The sequence below is a fragment of the Podarcis vaucheri genome, assembly GCF_965113315.1.
Source record: "Podarcis vaucheri genome assembly, chromosome: 4".
NCBI classification, from domain to species: Eukaryota; Metazoa; Chordata; class Lepidosauria; order Squamata; family Lacertidae; genus Podarcis; species Podarcis vaucheri.
Window position 1 is genome coordinate 54,563,802 of NC_138762.1, and position 19,769 is coordinate 54,583,570.

General features: G+C 41.1%; 1 protein-coding gene across 3 annotated transcripts in view; it reads left to right on the forward strand.

Annotated features, from left to right (window-relative positions):
- The window catches only part of EVA1C (eva-1 homolog C), a 46,585-nt gene extending 27,203 nt beyond the window's left edge, over nucleotides 1-19,382 (forward strand). For all 3 annotated transcript variants that reach the window (XM_082220765.1, XM_082220764.1, XM_082220766.1), the window contains exons 3-8: nucleotides 2,123-2,246; nucleotides 6,994-7,146; nucleotides 11,331-11,474; nucleotides 16,329-16,397; nucleotides 16,861-16,950; nucleotides 18,911-19,382. In XM_082220765.1, the coding sequence (XP_082076891.1) occupies nucleotides 2,123-2,246; nucleotides 6,994-7,146; nucleotides 11,331-11,474; nucleotides 16,329-16,397; nucleotides 16,861-16,950; nucleotides 18,911-19,353 (1,023 nt within the window). In that variant the 3' untranslated portion in view covers nucleotides 19,354-19,382. The remainder of the gene's footprint in view (nucleotides 1-2,122; nucleotides 2,247-6,993; nucleotides 7,147-11,330; nucleotides 11,475-16,328; nucleotides 16,398-16,860; nucleotides 16,951-18,910) is intronic.
- The last annotated feature ends 387 nt before the right edge of the window (nucleotides 19,383-19,769 follow it).

Here is a 19,769-nt window from a genome sequence, read left to right on the forward strand (position 1 = left end):
CCACTGTCATTAAAGAAGGTATAGGGAAATTGTTGCCATTCAGATGTTGTAGGACTGTCCCTCTATAAAGAAGTTAAATGTTATTGTTTAGTTTAAATGATTTTTTTTTAATGAATATTGCTTGGAATAGTGGTTTTATAAGCATGGCTTGTATGTGCTTTAATGCATCTAATGGCTGAAAAATGATCTTTGGTCCAGCTGTCCTCATGAAAATGGGAGTGTCACCCCTTCTCCTTTGTGTCCTAGCATGGCACCAAGACTATTTTGAGTCCTTTGAATCTTTGGGGATTTAAGCTAGGCTTGCACAGAAAGATTATTTGAAGCCATCACACATCCCAGCTGCACATAGAAAAATGATAGAATGTTTTACAGATATGTTCACATAGCGCTCAAATGCAAGATACATGTCTGGCTTTGTCTTCTCTCAAATCTCAGACACCTACAGTAAACCAAATTGTTGGAAGCAAATCTGCATGATCTCATCCTACCTATTCTCTCTGGAATGGAGAGATAATCTAAGCATAGTATTATTTTACAGAAAGAACAAAGAATGCTATACAGGAATCTTTCACTGAAGGGCTGAAAGAAAAATTAAATCCCTCCTAATCTGTGACTGTTCTGACCATATATTAGTTTTGAACATATTAGTGGCCAGATCTTGTTGCACAGCAAATTCAGCACCGGCAATGTTATCCTATACATGTCTGCTCAGAAGTAAGTTCCATTGAATTCAATAGGGTAAGTGATTAGGATTGCAGTTTTAAGCTTACATCTCTTATAAAACACAGGGTAAAATATGAAGAGATTTTTTTATAGACAGTGATTCTGGCTAGCATAACTAGAAGTAATAATCACTAGAATATAGTAGGAATGCTTTATTGGCTGCTTTTGAGCATTGGAGATCTGATTTTTTTTTCTCCTCTTGGATGCTAGTTAAAAGGCTTTTTATTGTTTACTTGTATTCTAAAAATAGTCTATGAGTTTTTTGTTGTTGTTTTTTAAAAAAGATATTGGCACTTTTCTCAATCTACCGTATTTTCCGCTCTATAAGACGCACCAGACCACAAGACGCACCTAGTTTTTGGAGGAGGAAAACAAGAAAAAAAATATTCTGAATCTCAGAAGCCAGAACAGCAAGAGGGATCGCTGCACAGTGAAAGCAGCAATCCCTCTTGCTGTTCTGGCTTCTGGGATAGCTGTGCAGCCTGCATTCGCTCCATAAGACGCGCACACATTTCCCCTTACTTTTTAGGAGGGAAAAAGTGAGTCTTATAGAGCAGAAAATACGGTATTTTGAACTACTCTTTCTCTATAAAACTTTTACTGCTTTGTGGGCAAATTGTAATAGCCTGCCAACTTTTCTAATCTGGAACTGCTGCTTCCAGGAATTTGAGGACAATTGCTAAAAACAAGACGTTTCTTAGTGCTAATAGTAGCAGCAGGCCCATGATGAATCTGGTACCCAATAAACCTCTCATATTGGTTGATTCATTTATGACAGTTAACAATACAGCAATGTAGCATTTTGCTCTGTGTAAACATAAATTTTGTTCTGTGTAAACTTCAGTGATTAACACCTTTCAAGGCATCAGTTATATGCAGTGTGATAAATTGGTTTTTCATTTACTGGTACTTCATGTGGGATGGAAATTTGTAACAAAGCAGCAGCCACTATCAAAAAATTTCAAGCGTGAAAATAAGTCCCTTTCTCCTATTTTCAAAGGTTACATGAATTCTTTATATTAATATTGCTTCACAGATGACAAATTCTGGAATGCCAGCTTGTCATAACAAAATCTATAGTGTCCTATTTTCCCAACTTATCTGCCATCTTGCAATACATAAAACATCCCTTAAGGGGGATTTCAAAATAGGTTTGTCGCATCCAAACTTGAATGGTAAAACAAAGGAATTTTGGGGAACTCAGATCATCCCATAATGTCACAAAACTCGGTTTGTCTTGGAAATCATTGTATTGGCATTGTATAGATTGTTATGCCTATTTTTCTAGTAACCAGTGGGCAACAGCTTATCACTTATAGATTTTAAAATGTCAGGGTCTGAACTGTTATATAGTTTGAATCTGTTTTTCAAGACTATGCTTTTTTGCTCATTGTTTTAGAAAGTACTGGATGAATGCCAGGATCTGAGAGCCTGCCAACTCCTTGTCAATAGTCGGGTTTTTGGACCTGATCTATGTCCAGGAATCACTAAATACCTTCTAGTCTCCTTTAAATGCAAACCTAGTAAGTAATTTGTAGAACAGGCAAGTGTCATTTTTGTACTTGTTTTGCTTTTTGTTTTAACTGCAGTGCCGGCACAGACATCTTTGCATGAATCTATGCGAAGCTCTGAAGTGGATTCACCCAGTCCTTGTACCAAAGTTTGTGGGTTTTGATAAGCATGTTATTCACCACTTTTCATAAAAGTTTATGTGCATGTGCAAGTGAGTTATATCTGGCAATGTGCACAGAGATCCTGCAGAACCAAAACACAACCCTGCAGCTTTTTTTCAGAAGTGATATAGTATCCCTATCAGCATTGTCAGAGAATGTATGGAAATGACCCTTCACACATGCACATCCATCATAAAAGAGCATAACCCATCTAGGGAATAAAATTTGCTGTACATATTAGTTTCTGCTGTAGATTGTTGGGGGTCTTAAAAATAATTTATTACAAGATGGGACATAAATCATTAAGGTGAATGGGGATAAGTGCAGGTGCCTTTCTAGAAAGGTGGAAACTTCACAGTGCAATCTATGCATGTCTACAGAAGTAAGCCCCATTGATTAGAGACTAGTATGCTTATATATTATATTTACTTCTCATTATTTCTATTTTGTTTTTTTACCAATGTAATCAAAATGGCTTATTAATATAAAAGTGCAATAAGATACTAATCGCCACCCCCCTGCAGATCTCAAACCTTAGGTTGGCAGGTATGGGGGAGTTGAGTTTTTTAGGGCTTTGTACAGGAGTACCAAATTTTGAATTGGGCCCAGTAATACACAGGCAGCCGGGACTGATGATTTGTTTTCCCGTCTTACTGTCCCATTTAGCAACCTGGAAGCAGCATTCTGCACCAGATATATGATCTAATCTTCAAGGTTAGCTCCATGTAGAGTGTATTGCAGTAGTCTAATCACTACTTGCAGTAGTCAAAGTCTTTGGTGCAGAAAATTCAAATAACAAACTTTGGGAGCCCAATATAGAAAAAAGTTCATTCCATTAAGGGCAATGTGATTTAATTTCTGCTTCATGAAGATAGTAATGGGTGGCTTTCTTTCACTAGATTCTGTCACTGTTTTTTAAAAAACAACAACACAGAAAACCTATATGCCACTGTATTAGCAGACTTTTGTCTTTTGAATGACCTGAAGAAAGTGTTTTTTTCAGTGCCTAATACAGTCAAGCTAATGCTATGAATTTAATCAGGTTGCACTGCATTTGATTTAGATACAGCTAGATTTGCAAGCCAACCTGCTGCACATTTCTCAGAAGTAAGTCCTACCGAGTTCAGTGGTACTCACAACACAAGTAAGTGTGCATAGGGTTTTAGACCTAACAACATTCATTTTGTTGGTCAAAGCCTTACATGTCAGAGTTAGCCTCATTGGAAACCTAGCTGGTAGTAGCTGGTGCTTGTGAGTGGGATAGGCATACATATTGTGAAAGTAGGAAGTCACATCCTCATGCATACCCTGCAGTACAAATGGTGATTGCATTGGATGCTTTGCATCCAGAGAGGCATCACAGGGCAGATGCATATTCTCCATATTCAATCTGTGTGGTTCCCAGTTCAGGAAGGGATTCTGTATATAGATATACGTTTCTCCTTGGAGATTTCCCTTGCTGGATCAGTGTGTAGATATCAGTCATCACCTAAGCAAAGCTGGTTGTGACAAAGCCCCAGTAAAACTAACAAAACAAATATGACTAATATGAGTCCCCTTGCTCTTGGTGGAGCTTAGTTTTTCTGTGCTTATAAATAGACCGGGGGGGGGCGCTTCTTCAATCATTTGCTTAATTTCACTTATTTGCTTTAAATCTAAGTTGTTATTGTTATTTTTGAGAATAATCTCATGTTATCTTATATTGCATTAGCCTCATTCTTTTATGTTACCCTTTAGCACCAGAAAACATGTGGATTGTTTGTCTGCTGGGCAGCATGTGTAGGGTTCAGGCTGCACAAATAATAGGCAGTCATGAGGGAAATGCCAAGGACTTTTGAATGACGTTGTTTCCTGCTGTTGATAAAATGTACTTAAAGTTTTTCACAGATAAACAAAGTCCTTTAGACCATTACATTTCACATTAAATAACTGATTTTTACATCTCTGGAAAACGGTTCTTAAAAACATTGACTTGAAACTAAATCCCTTTGGTTTCCATAGAATTTGCTTTCAGGTGGATGTGTTTGGGATAGTGTATTTTCACCAGTTTCATCTTAATACTTATCACCTATATCCTCACTGTGATATGGCCAAAGGTTAAACTCCATATCTGCCTCCATACTCATAGCTCTTCCAGATGAACAAATTCCCTGGCAAGATTACCACTGCAGGGGAAAGTATTTTTGTGCTGGAAGAAAGCTGAGTTGTCCTCAAAAAAGACATTGAGTCTACTACACCAACCCCTCCCCATCTTTACTCTTAGCTGCTCCATACAAGAACTTTAGAAGAGCAGGGATCATCAGATGAGGAGGTAGAAAGGGAGAAGGGTCATCCAAATCCTATAATTTGAGAGTGTCTGTTACAAAACCTTGTCTTGTCCCAATAAGATCTTCCCCCACCCCCAGCCTCTCAGAAGTAGATTGATTTCTAAATGAGGGCCAAAAGAATTATCTCCATAAGAAGATTAGCCATAAAACTGCTATGTTCAGGTGTTATTTTATCCTGGATACCTCTAAGATTTAGGCACAATGAACATTATTTAGGGAGCCTGGCTATATTATTAGAATTCAGTTCTATCCCAAGTGCATTTTCTGACATTCCTTTGAACTACCCTTACCTTTATTATTAAGACATAAAATTTATCTAACTAAATATTTAAGTTAGATTCAGGATAATATATGTTAAGAATGTAAGAAGAGCCTTGCTGGAGCGGACAGGTTGTCTATCTTGTCTAGCACCCTGTTTCCAACAGTGGACAGATAGATGCCTCTGAGAAGCCTAAAAGCAGGACATAAAGACAACAGTCTCCCCACATCTTATATCACCAGCACCACTCATAGATTTCTCTTCCCCAACCTGGTGTCCTTGAGATGTTTAGGATTGCAACTCCCGTCAGCCACAACTGCAATACCTCAAGGATCACCCCTCCCCATATAAACTGATTTGGCCCTGTGATCATCATCTGAGCCCCTTTTTTGTGTGCCTTGTCCACAAGAGGTCTGGAGAGTGGCAACATGAGAAGAGACCTTTTCTGTGGTTGCTCCTCATCTGTAGAATGTTCTCCTCAGGCAGGCTTGCCTGGCGCCTTCATTACACATATTTAGGTGCCAGGTGAAAACATTTCTTCTTAACCAGGCCTTTTGGCGATTAACATTCTGTGTCCTTTTAAATGTGTTTGTAAGAAGGGGGTTGGTGGTTTGTTCTTGTGCTTATTTTTATTATGTATTTTGTGTTCTAATTTTGTATTTCTATGTTGTGAACTGCCCTGTGATCTTCAGATGAAGGGCGGTATATAAAATTAGTGAATATTATTATTATTACTATCCGGCTGGCAACTGTAGCCCAAAACATCTGAAAGGGCACAAGGAGAAGGAAGGCTGGTCATCTCCTTTCCTGCATAGTTTTATATGCATTTTTGGCAAAGCTGCACATTTTTGTAAGCAATTTTTGCCAGTATAATGTGTTTTTCTATGTTGCTTTCACAAATAAATTCATTTTTATACTCACTTTCCCCTAATATATGCATTTTTGTTAATGTGATTTGGAAAACCGAATGACAAAACTTGGATAAGTGCTCATTTTGAAGGATGTCTGTGTGTCGGTACTCGTTGTTTTGGAAAGTGTGGGCTTGATCAATTCTGCTTTAAATGCAAACAATATAATTTGTTCCCCATCCCTAACCATAAGAACTTCATCCCAAAGGTGGCTATACAGATATATCTGGAAATGAACTCCATTGGTGGGGGAAATGAGGTTTGCTTCTGAGTAGACATATATAGGATTGCACTGTAAATTTCTTAAGCAAGTCATGTTCTTTAGCTTCAGAGGCCATAATTAAATAAATGGTTTGACAAACTGTTGAGGCACGTATGGCTGAGGTGGTCAGCTCTGCCCAATTTGCTGGTTTGTTTGGTTGTTTATGTCAGGGGTAGGGAACTTTGGCCTCTCCAGATGTTGTTGGACTCCAGATGACATCAGCCTCCAGCCAGGCTGGACAGTAGTCAGTGATGATGGGAGGTGGGCTCGAACAAAATTTGAAGGGCCACAGGTCCCCTATCCCTAGCTTCTGTTTTTATTCTCCCACACTGGAGGTAGGATTACCCCCCCCCCCCGCAGCCAGCTTACAAAAATGCAACAAAAATAACCAAATATAAAGCAATAAAAGAACATGCAATAAAATAGCCACACAAAACACAGAAATCAAATGCATAACACAATGGACAATAGCGTCGTAGTAAACAACAAAGGATTCTAGCAGCGTTTGACAGCCATGGCATCCAATTACGTTTTGTGGGGTGGGGCAGGTTTTCACTGCCTGCTCAAAGTAAGCACTGACTGAGCTTGGCTGGGTTCTTTTGGGAGGTTATGCCATAATCACCACCTCTCAGCTAAAAAGGCTTTTTGTGGATCCACCTCAGGTCAAATGACTTAGGAAGTATGTGAGCATATTAAACAAATAAATTGAGATATTATGGGGAGTGGGCAGCAGGGAACGTCACAAAAGATTGCACTTTCAGCAGTGTTTTTGTAAATGGACCAGACTAACAACCAGACTAACTCCCCACCAGTAAGCAGTGTTTGTCTCTTTCCTTTGCAGCTGAATATAAAACCAGATTAGTGTGTGAGAATGAAGAACTGAAACTCCACTGTAAAGAGTCGAAATTCCTTAACATCTATTCTGCCTCATATGGCAGGGCTGCACACAAGGAGGACACCTGTGCTACAGAAGCGGGCCGCTTCCCTCAGTTTGGTAGGTTGACAAAAGAGTATCTGTGTTAGGTCAGATTCACTGGCAATGACCACTGACATCCCCCAACCTGATGTCTTCCGTATATTTTGGACTACACTCCCACCAGTCCAGCAAAGCTGACTGGAGTTGCATTCTAAAACATCTGGATGGGGAAGGCTGGAATAGTGGGTTAAACCACAGAGCCTAGGACTTGCCGATCAGAAGGTTGGCAGTTCGAATCCCCGCGACGGGGTGAGCTCCCATTGCTCGGTCCCAGCTCCTGTTCGAAAGCATGTCAAAGTGCAAGTAGATAAATAGGCACCACTCTGGCAGGAAGGTAAACGGTGTTTCCGTGCGCTGCTCTGGTTCGCCAGAAGCGGCTTAGTCATGCTGGACACATGACCCGGAAGCTGTACACCAGCTCCCTCGGCCAATAAAGCGAGATGAGCGCTGCAACCCCAGAGTCAGCCACAACTGGACCTAATGGTCAGGGGTCCCTCTACCTTTAGCTTGCGAACACAATTGCCCTGATTTTTGGACAGGAACTATAGACATGGAAAATAATTATTTTAAAGGCAACCTAGCTAAAGTTCTAACACTTTTGTTTAGCGATGCCAGTGCACTGTCTTGGAAAACTATGGTAAAAAAAATTGCAGGATTCAGTTCTTAGTTAATATTTAACTGTTTAACAGGATTCAGGATTTCAGCCAGAGCGCTGCTTGTTTATGCCTTAGTTCCAAGTATGCGGCATGGATGCATTTAGTCCTATTTTCTGCATATTCTGAGACCAAAATATACACAAAGCCTGTTCAAAACCATCTGGGTTTTGATGACAACAAAAACCCATGTGGGAATTACTGATGACATAGGCCTAGTTCCCAGGGCCAAATCAGGCCACAGAGGCCCCCTGATCAGATTTCCTGCTGTCTCTTTACATTTTGGAAAAAGCTTGAAGGTTATGTCTGCATGCAGACAGTTGTTCTGTGGAGCATCCCCATGTTCCTGCTTTTGCCTAATACAGAGGTTGAGAAGGAACCCCTTATTTTTTCTCCCCTCTCTTAGAAAGTGGCTGGCTGTCAGAGGAATTGGGGGCAGAGATACATAATGCCTGAAGTTGTGTTAAAGGAAGTCTGTGCCCATGTGGTATTAGTAATAACAATGATCAATTCGTTTTCAAGCAGGAGAAGGGGGATGAAATGATGAGAGCCCAAAAAGAGAGTGTATGAAAGGAACGCAAGCTTTTTTCTTGAGGGTACGATGACGTCACAAAAACATAAGGGAATTATTCTCCAGATATCTGGGGCGGTTGCTCAAGGAGATCCTGCTGCCTGAACATTATTTTGACAAAATATGCCATGTGTAATATTTATAAGTAGGTCCCTCACGCATCTGCTTACACAGCAAAACTTTAACTACAGTTATACCTTGGTTTTCAAATTTAATCCGTTCCGGGAGGCCGTTCGACTCCTGGAACAGTTCGAAAACCAAGGTGCGGCTTCCGATTGGCTGCAGGAGCATCCTGTAGCCAATCAGAAGCCGCAACAGACATTTGACTTCCGAAAATTGTTTGAAAACCGGAACAATCACTTCTGGATTCCGATTGTTTGGGAGCTGAAACGTTCAAATTCAAAGGCATTCTTCGGCTTCCGAGGTTCCACTGTACTTGAGTGAAGCCGAGATGAACATGAATGTTTGTATGTTACTTTCACCACCCTTGCTTGCTATAGGCTCAGCTGGACCAGCTCATGCACCAAGTGGACAGCTACATCTGTCTATCAAGGTTTCTGTTTCCATTTGCTGCCCCAGCCTAGCATTTGGCTTGGTAGCCATCGATATGTTCTCATTGGCAAGGCCGCTCCAGATGTTTCATGGGTTATTTTCTCTCTATGGACTATAAGGACCATACTTGCCTAGCCCACAAGAAGATTGTAAGGCTCAGTGCATAAAATGAATACCTTGGAGAACCAGGCAAGCTGGCACATGTGCATATTAACCTATTGCTTATAAAAGTGAAGGGGGAAAATGGAATTCTATGTTAACAGGAAGCAGGGTAATAAAAAATCAAGGCTTGGTTCCTTTGACTTCATGGTCTACGCAAATTCCCTCCTCTCTACGCCAAACATTATAGCCTGCCAACTGTTCTAAACTTGGCTTGGCCAAGTTCTTGTCTGCTGTGTTCATCGCCCTGCTTTCAAACCAATCATTTTCCCAATAAGGCACAAGATTTAAAAGACAATTTATTGGCCAGTGGAAATGAAATACGATGCCAAGCTGAGAGAATGGGGAAAGTTTTAGGTTCCCATATGTTCCTGAAGCTATAAATTGTTCTGGTTAATATTACAAATACTTGAAGGAAAGGTTATGCAAAAGACAATATAACTTGTGAAAAGGGTCACGTTCAGGGGCCAAACTAGACCTGATGTTAAAAAAGCATGCTTGCATTTAACAAGTTTTATTTTATCCTTTCAAATGCCTCAAACATTATATCCCACTATTTGAAGTGTTGTTGTTTTTCCATATTTGATTTGCTTCTTAAAGCTCCCAGGTCCCAAGTATGGTGAGCCCACGAATATGCAAGCTTTTATTTTTATTTTTAGGAAATTTCTAGCACCAAGATTTAGTCTTAGAGAAACATTTTTAAAATGGATCAACAAGCAGCAAGGGAAACAGTTCAAATCACATGAATGTTGTCTGTTCTGTTTAGTAAACACGGCTATTTGGGATGAACTTCTTTTCAATTATATCCTTCTTTCCAGCATCACACAGTTGTCACTGCATGATATGCAGTGCACACATGTGAATGTGTGGAGTGCCCAATCTTTGCTGTACAGTTGGCTCTGGCTAGTCCATTGAATTGAAAGCTTTTGTGCTACAGAACAGAAAGAGAAATCTACCAGTGTTTGAAATGGGAGAGGCTTTCAGAATCGAAGAGAAGGATTGCCAGTCTCATTAAACTCTACACAATTTATGGCTCCAGCAGCTCTGAATAATTTGCATGTCAAAACGTGTCTAAAATAAAGCCAATTAGTACCTGAAAAGAACTTTCCTTCAGAAACAACAGACTCCAATCTGTTCAATAGCAGCTCAAGTCAGAGCTGATATTTTACAGCCATGTTTTGGAAATGCTTTTATGACCTCGTCTTTTCAGTGCCAGATGGATTCATGTCCACTACATAAAAAAAACACCAGCATTGCTTGGCACCCTTGTGGTTAGTAACCACTGATCACAGAAGCAAGGCGGCAGATTAAAAGAGGTTAGACAATGGACTGTGCTCTCACTCCTGCAGTGATCACAGAAGTCAGTATGTTCCTACCATTATTGTGTGTGTGTTGCCATCTCCCTTCATTTTGGCATTGAAATAACGACTCTCTGAAACTTAGCTTGTGAATTTCTGAGCCTAATCCCAGTCAAATCACTTTACTTCATAGATTTCCTTGGCCAAATCTACGATCAAAGATAGATATACACTCATATACAACACCGTCGGATCAGACAGGACAGGGGTAGCTAATGTGGTGGCCTTCAGATGCTGCTGACTAAAACTCCCACCATCCCTGGTCAGTGGCCATGCTGGCAGGGGCTGATGGGAGATGGGAGAACATCTGGAGGCCACCATGTTGACTTCCCCTGAGATAGCAAGATGCAGTGCGTAAAAAGGGCATGTGTTGCTGAGTCCTGGTGTGTTTGTAGTCTGCCTCCCAAATTCTCAGAGCTGCATTAGGGTTGCCCACCTGCACCTGTCCAAACTTGAGGCGTCATTCTCCTGTTCTGGAAGAACTGCTTATCTCAAGAGATTAAAGAGAAGGAAGTAAGAAGGAGAAGATGGGGGAAAGTTGGCATTACTCCAGATCTTCCAGTAATTTTTTTGTTTGCTTGTTGCACGGGTGTGCGCGGGGGGGGGGGGAGGCAAAATTTGATGCCTCTCCCAGCTCTTACACTGCCTTCCCAAGCTGGCTAAGTGAAGTGCTGGGCTTTGGAAAGGAGGTGTGAGGCTCTGGCAGGGTCCCGGATCCCTCCCACATCCTTCCCAAAGCTGGGAAACTGCTAACTAGGCTTTGGGAAGGAGGAGCGAAGACTCTAGGACCCTGTCACAGCCTTCACATTGAGCCAAGCTATTATTGCAATGAGTAGGTTTCTTGAGTGTTTGTAGTCATTGGTATCTATATTTGTATGACTGTTTTTTAAAATTTCTCCCACATTTCAGATTGCTTTTCCTATTCAGCTTTAGCAGTATTATCTAAGATGTGTTATGGGAAACAGAGATGCAAAATCTTTGCTAACAACCATAACTTTGGAAGACCATGCCTGCCTGGTGTGAAAAAATATCTCAACGTCAGCTATGCATGTGGTAAGAAAAATTACATTACAATTTTTTTACATTATAAAATCTGGATTTTATAATGCCAGATTGAGAAATCCACATGTATATAAAGAGGCATTTGTTTCAAAATCTGGGCTTCATCTTAAACCTGTGATATGTATCATTCCTATATTTTAACACCAGAGTTGGGTACAGTCATACAGTTACAGATTTATAGTGCCTAGTTACTATCAATAAAACCTTGAAAAGAATAAAAGATGAAAATAAATGTATTAGCAAAAATATTGCCCACCCGCAAAATGTTGTTCAATGACAATTAGTGTGAAGGCATGAGTGTGAGGGTTCCAAGGGAGGAGATTGCAGCTGCAGCACTTCCATTCCATCTTCCTCCTGCTAATCTGCCATGAACTAAGGCAAGGCTTGTCTTGCTCCAAGCAAACCACAAGCTGCAATGCACTCTTGGTTATACATCTTGGCTGGTCAGAAGTAAGACACACCATGAACCTGGTTTCAGATGATACACCAAGTCAAACTATAGCTTAGCTCACAGCAGCGTTTATAATGTTTGAGGTATTTTGTGTTAAATATTTTATGGTAGCTGCTCAGAGTGGTTGGGGTAACCTAGTCAGATGGGTGGCTCATCATCATCATCATCATCACCATCATCAATTCAGTTCAAAGTGTTCAATTTGTTGACCAGAGGACAATAAGTGTATGTTAAGGGAAAGAGCAGGACGCGGGTGGCGCTGTGGGTTAAACCACAGAGCCTAGGACTTGCCGATCAGAAGGTCGCCGCGATGGGGTGAGCGCCCGTTGCTCGGTCCCTGCTCCTGCCAACCTAGCAGTTCTAAAGCACATCAAAGTACAAGTAGATAAATAGGTACCGCTCTGGCAGGAAGGTAAACAGCATTTCCGTGTGCTGCTCTGGTTCGCCAGTAGCGGCTTAGTCATGCTGGCCACATGACCCGGAAGCTGTCCGCTGGCTCCTTCGGCCAATAAAGCGAGATGAGCGCTGCAACCCCAGAGTCGGACACGACTAGACCTAATGGTCAGGGGTCCCTTTACCTTTACTTTTAAGGGAAAGAGCATGTATTCTGCAGTGTATTGATTTTGCAATCTCAAACACACACACAGAAACTGTCAATCACATTTGTCTTTCTCTCTCTCTCACTTGATTAATTTCAAATATGTTTCCTGCCATGATAATTTGATGCAGCCTGGAGCATTTGCAAATGATTTGATGCTTTAACTGTTTTCCACATGGCCTAATGGCTTTGGGTAAGGCAGAGTTTTGGAATGTGTGAGATGCCACACACACCAGTGGGGGCTTGTGTTGACAGACTTCCAGGGAATGAATGCAATAATTACTGTAAGCAAGTCTGTTCATAGACGTTTCTGATCATAGCATTAAGTTCGCTTTTCCTTTGTTGGTGTCTGCAGATGAAGATTAATGCGTAGCAAGTTGCAAGGTCAAGTTCTTTTGTCTCTAGAGTCAGGAGAGAGAAAATATTGAAAGCACTTTGGACTAAAAAGAGCAACGCATTTAAGTATCAGTGCTGTTTATTTTTAGGTTTCTTTTCAGAGTGTTATTTATTGTCTAGCAGCCAATTTTCTTCTTGGGTTTTTGAAGCCCTATTTTAACTTACCCACCTTTTATATGTAATTTTTAAAGGGATAAATAGATCCATTCATCCCATCTTAAGAACTGCAGATTCCAGTGGGTGGGCTGCATCAAAACTGGGTGTGCCGCTCAAATGGACTGTGAAACAGATTATGCAGGGCTGCTGATTGGGCTGAGCCACCTGGATCAGCTATGGGGCGGAGGTGGGTAATACGGGCTTCACTATCTACACACACTATAGGCACGATAGGTGTCTGCTGAAGGTGTTGAGTCAAGTACAGTTGACATAAACTCTCAAATGGGAATGGGAGGGAATGTTTTCTTTCTAAATTCCACGACTCATAGCCTTAACTTATGCCAGCAGCTCACCTTTTTAATTACTACAGCTTAGAGCATAGATTCCAGAACAGTGTGTTGCATGCCGGTGTGTCAATGAGAGGTGCTGGAATGTGCCCTGAAAAATTAATCCAGCACATTGAATGCACTGACTGTTCTGTGGCCTGTGGAGCAAGAGGTCCCATAGTGAAGCTTTGATCCTCCTCCTTTCCACCAAAATATGAACCGTGAGTCACCAAATCCCAAGGGAGGGGTACAGCTGATAGGTAATGGGTGAATTCTAGCACCGTCCAGAAAAGGGGTTTCCCCCTTTGTTTTTGTTTAAACCAATTCACAAAACTTATACATTGAACCATATGTTGTAGATATTACTGCAAATTTATTGTGCTATGTTTGTGATATACAAGTGGCACAAGAAGACTTGGACTATTTATTTGTATTACTTATTATTCCTATGATCCTTGTTTATAGAGCCCGATTGAAAATTGTTATTTTATATATAAAAACCCCCACCTAGGCGGTAGTTCTGTTACGATGTAATTTGTGACTGGATGGCAGTGATAACCTTCAGCTTTATTTGACCATCTCTGACACTCCCTCATTCCTCTCGTCTCCCTTCTGATATTTTTCTTCAGGATTGTATGCCAATTTTTCTAAACACTTCATTGCTCTTTTTTGATGAGAAAGCTGCATTTAGTATTAATAATTAGCTTGGAAAAGAGTGCATGTAACCTAGAGAGTCTGTGTGCATTGTCAAAATGTCAAAACAACAATGATAAAAGATAATGCCTGACTTCCAAGCAGTGTGGAAAAAAATCTGACACCTGAAGAGCTAGTCATATACATGATATGTGCACCCTTTTTAATCTTTGCTGGAAGAATGTGAAATATTTCCAAATTAACATCCCAAAAATGCATTGGGGCAGACATGGATTGAAGAAAAATGTTCACTGTCTGCTTAGACTGATAGCTATTCCACCTTGGAGTTATAATTGCCTAAGGGTGTGTGTATGAGTAGTGGGGAGAGGGCCCTGCCGATTGTTAAGTGCCAAACTACATGTTGCAATGGAGAAGAGAAGATGTAGAATTAAACAGCAGCTAGCTGAAATGCATGAGTCCATTTCTTCATGAGTCTCAGGCCTAGTCATTTTATCCATGGCACAGCAGACCAGATGTTGTTTTCTTGTCTTTGTGGCCTAATCCACATGGTAAGCCATGAACAGTGCGCTGTTTGGTGACAGCCATCATGTGGATCAATGGCACCTGTAAGGGTCATGTGCTCACCACGTAGATCCTAAAATGAAGTTGGGCTTCATGCTAAATATACACACCTAGATGGCACCACTGAAAACAGTTAGACTTACTTCCAAGGAGACATGCATTGCACTGTTACAGTCTTGACGTTTCAGAGTCTAGTATTTGTGGCACCACATTTTTATTCTATTACAGCGTCTTCGGGGACTAAAATAATCCGTCTCAGAGCCACAAGTCACATCATAATAGAGGTGTCATGGCCATTCTAAAAGCATCCTCAATGTGTTTATCCAAACTAATTACAGTGGTACCTCGGGTTACATACGCTTCAGGTTACATACGCTTCAGGTTTCAGACTCCGCTAACCCAGAAATAGTGCTTCAGGTTAAGAACTTTGCTTCAGGATGAGAACAGAAATTGTGCTCCGGCGGCGCGGCAGCAGCAGGAGGCCCCATTAGCTAAAGTGGTGCTTCCGGTTAAGAACAGATCTCCGGAACGAATTAAGTACTTAACCCGAGGTACCACTGTACAACTCTTGATGCTCAAGTTTGGAGAGGGGAAACATTTTGTCAATTTGAAGAGGAAGCCAGCTAACCAGTGTAGCACTGTCTAGCCCAGTCTTCCCCAAGCAGGTGCTCTCCAGATCTTTTGTTCCTATCAGCTGGGGGAAGGCTGGGCTAGGCTATCTGATACCACCAGGAACTCCTGCTTCCCTGCATCTGAGTACATTTCCCCATTTTTAAAAAGCCACCCACCAAAAAAAGACAAATTGATAAACACATGTTGTGCTTCCCCTTCCACAAAGCCTGGGAGCTGGGAGAGTGAAGGACTGATTTGCTGATGCAGACACCTGTCTCTTCAGCTGCAAAGCTGGGAGAAAGCCAGGATAGTTTGGTGGGTGAGAGATGCATTATGTTATGAGCTCTCTCTCTTCATACGATGCCTGTCTTGACCCTAACAGGAACTCTCGGACTATTCACAGCACAGCTTGTGTTGGAGACAATGGATACAGAGAGTTACTAATAGAGCATGACTTCCCTATTGATGGTGTGCTGAAGATGTGGCTCTTGAAACAAAGGCAGACTCATGTGGTGGCACCTTATAACGAAATGTTTCTGAGCTTGCTTCTGTCTCAGTTCGGCAAGGGAGATGTGTGCACGGAAGTGCTGCATGCCTTGTAAGCTGTGTCAGTTCAGTGCTGTTTTTGCTAGACTGAGCACCTATTTGGAGAGTGGGGCTGCTCTATTTAGTGTCCTTCTCCTTCCCCCTCCCCAGCAGTTGAGTGGTGCTGTTACACACCATCTCTTTCCCTGGGAGACAGATTTGTGTGCAGAGCCTTATGAACAGCCTACAGCTTCAGGCTGGGATTTGTGAATCTGCAGGATAAGAACTTTTCAGAGTTGACACCCATCCCTGGGGAAAATAAGCAGCCAGTGTCCTTGGCATATCTAGACCTATTCTATTGCCTAATATGGAGAATGGTATCTTGACAGGAATATTCAGGGTGGGGAGTGAAATGGGTTATCTGGCAGTTCATAATGGTTTGGGGTTTTTTGTCTTACCTAAAGTTGGTTAACTATTTTGCCTCACCCAATGAATAATGCTCCTGTTGATGTCAAGTGCTTTAAAATATTAGCATATAATATCTTTTCTTTTCTTAAAATTTGCAGTTCCCAAATTCATATTTGCAGCAGTTGATCCAATGGTTAATCTAAACCCTTCTTGGAAGCCAAAAGAAGGTGAATATGGTCATTTTTATGGATCGCTACCAGCATTTGTCTTTTAAGTAAGGCCCTACAATGGTTTGATCATATAAATTGTAAAAAATAGAATATACTACCAACCAAGTGAAATGAGACCTTAGCAGGCATTTCAAATCTAGGTGGCAGAAAACATCAGGTTCAGTTGCTAGCATTGCCAGACAAAATGGTATCAGGACAAACACATTTTATCCTAGAGTTAGGCCTCTTGAATGAGATGATTTATTAACATCTTTAGGATAAAGTTACTTTTTTAAAAAGAACAACTCGTATTTGACTTGAGATCACAGAGAATCATGGGGATTTTAAAATTAAGAGCTCCTTTTGGGTAGGTTATAAAAAAAATCATTTAGTTAATTTACACACACATTTTCTAACAATTTTAAAGTATTTTGCTGGCCCTCAACTGTGATCTAACAAACCTCTCATTTGTTTTTATCAGGTATAAATTTTGACCCAAAAGAATCAAGATTTCCAAAGAAAGAAGGAATTATAGTTAGCAACAGTTTGGCTATGTTTGCTTACATTAAAGGTAGAAATTGTGTGTTTTGTTTCCTTGCATTCTTCTTACCAGTAATCCTGTTGAGTATAATTATACTGTTCCAGTACAGAAAATTAAATCCATGTATAGACCATGGCTGCAGTCTATAGAGTCTGCTGTAGAGTCTGCACATTCAGAAGGACATCAGGTGAACACTTTTTTATATGTAGGGATGGGGGAGAAAATCAGTTCCATTGGTATTTAAATGAGAACCTACCAAATGCACATTTCTTGAAACAAAGCACAGCCATTTTTCGAAATCCTGAACTGCCAACTGCTGAAAAGAACTGTGCTGGTCTTAGTTTTTGTAAACTCGAAAGAGTTGCGCTTGTTCAAAAGCCTCTCTCTCTTTTACCTAGACCTACGGGTCCCTTGCTGTGGTGCTGTAGTGCTAAAGGATTTTGACACACCCACCCATTCCAGACTCCCAAACTTTTGACATTTTGTCTACACCCATTTTGATAGGCAGCCCTTGGAGGATTGTCCATGGGTCAATGTTGCCCTTGCCCTGTGCCCAATGTTGCCCTTAGCCACCCCATTTTAGTGAACTTTGGTTGATTGCATTTCATTGCTGTTCGGATGTTTCTGCTGCTCTTTCTTTTAAAATGTTTGTTTGTTTATCACCATATTTATATCCCACCTTTCTTCTAAGGAGCTGAAGGTGGCATACACACATCTCCCCCCTCCCCACGGTACCCTTACAATAACCCTGCGAGGTAGCTTAGACTAGGAGATGGGAACTGGCCTAAGATCCTTCAGTGAGCTTCATTACTGAGTGGACATTTGGATCCGGGTCTCTAAGGTCTCACATTGGCTTTAGTGTTTTATTGCATTTTAAACCAATGTATTGTATTTCTGCCCTCCTAACCTGACCCGGAAGCCTCCTTTAACTATTTTGAAGGGCAGGAAATAAACCCGGAATGGGGGACCTGTGGCCTTCCAGACATTGCTCTAAACTCCCTTCCCTTTTGACAAAGGATGGCTGTGTTTGATGGGAGTTGACATCCAGAGGGATACAGGCTCACTATCCCTCATATAAATGTTATAGATAGATAGATAGATAGATAGATAGATAGATAGATAGATAGATATAGATAGATTCTTGCTAGGCCCATAAAATCTGACAGCTGCTTACTTCAGATCGTTCTATGGAGAGTTGCAATCACAGTTTATCTAGAGCTGCCTTATGTAACATTAATGCTGTTTTCTATGAACCTGCTTGGTTCTGGCTTCCTCTGCATTGACCAGAATGCCACACATTAATAGACCAATGTGGTATACAGATGACAGATACATTGTTGTGCTGCTTTCTTTGCATGCTATGGGTGTGGGTCAGAGGGGGAGCAATAACATGTGGTTATCCCTAATGGCGGGTTAAAAGTGCTTGCTTTGAAGAGGTAAAATGCGCTTTTAGGATTAAGTGCTTTGGGATGATCATTAAAACTGTACAGGTAGGATTTAGAACAGAGATACTCAGATATTGTTGCATGGTCTTTGAAGCCAAACAGTACAAATGCCAAAAGTAAAGAACTAACAATAGCTGGCAAACTTTTCCAGAAATAGGCAGCTCTGAGGCAGACACAAACAGCTTTTCAGCGGCAAAGCTTCCCCTCTGCTTTCCCCCTAGAGCAGCCAGCTTCCTAGTGAGTCACACATTTGGCTGAAGTATGGTACCGCCTACACCAGGAGAGAAGTACTTGAAGTATCTAGCCTCAGGCTTTAAGGATTATGATGCCCACACTTAGACTGTCTCCCTGTGCCATGGTGCTTTGTGGTCAAGCAGGCAGGATCAGCTAGCCAGAGACAAGTTAGCAGGGCCTGGTGAACCTTGTAGGCTTGGACTGGCACAACAGAACAGCGCCTTTTCAGAAATTAAGATCTTTCATCACTACCCCCTTGTCTGGCCCTCCCTTTATAACCCTTTAGTCTGGGATTTTGTTTCTAATTTCAGATCACCCTGAAAGAGCTGCTCTCTTGTTTGTGTCTAGTGTTTGTGTTGGCCTCGTGCTCACACTCTGTGCTCTGGTGGTCCATGTGTCATGCTCTAATGACCTGGAAAAACTGCGGAGGGTCAGAAAGTGCTTGATACCAGAGGACAAAAAGGCTGATGAAAACAGTGAAGAGGAGGAGGAAGAGGAAGAAGACGAGGAGGAGGAGCAGGAAGAGGAAAGAGAGGAGTCTTCCAGTTCTGATTTTCCCGATGAACTAGCAGGGTTCTGCAGGACTTCCTATTCAGCTTTTTGTTCAATGGACCCAGCTGAACTTGCTGAAAGGATAGAGCGGAGAGAACAGATCATCCAGGAAATCTGGCTGAGCAGTGGGTTGGATGCATCTCCTACTCGAAGCCTCAGTCCATTTTATACCAATGAACAGCAATGCATTTGTTTTGGATGAAAAACGCTATTTTTGCAATAAAAAAGAAGGGGGAGAAATGTACTTTCTGTGAAGGGACATTTGCAACTCCTAGAAATAATTATTTGCAAAGTTATATTATTAATAATTATAATAATTAAATGCTTTAAAATATGTGTGCGTTGCATATGCTGACTTTATGCCTCTGATTAATTGTACATTATCATTCTATCTAAACCATTTCTGTTTGAAAATGAATGACCGTATTAAAAACCAGCACAACACACATTTCCACTAAGGAAATTACATTTCTGAAAGGTACTGAAGATAAAAAGAGAAGGCCACTGCATAACTAAATGGGTCACTTTGCAGACTTCTTTTCAAAATAACCTTTAGAAAACTCCTGTATGGTTTAGGCCGATCAAATCTAAAGTTAAATCAGAAATTTATTCCTTTAG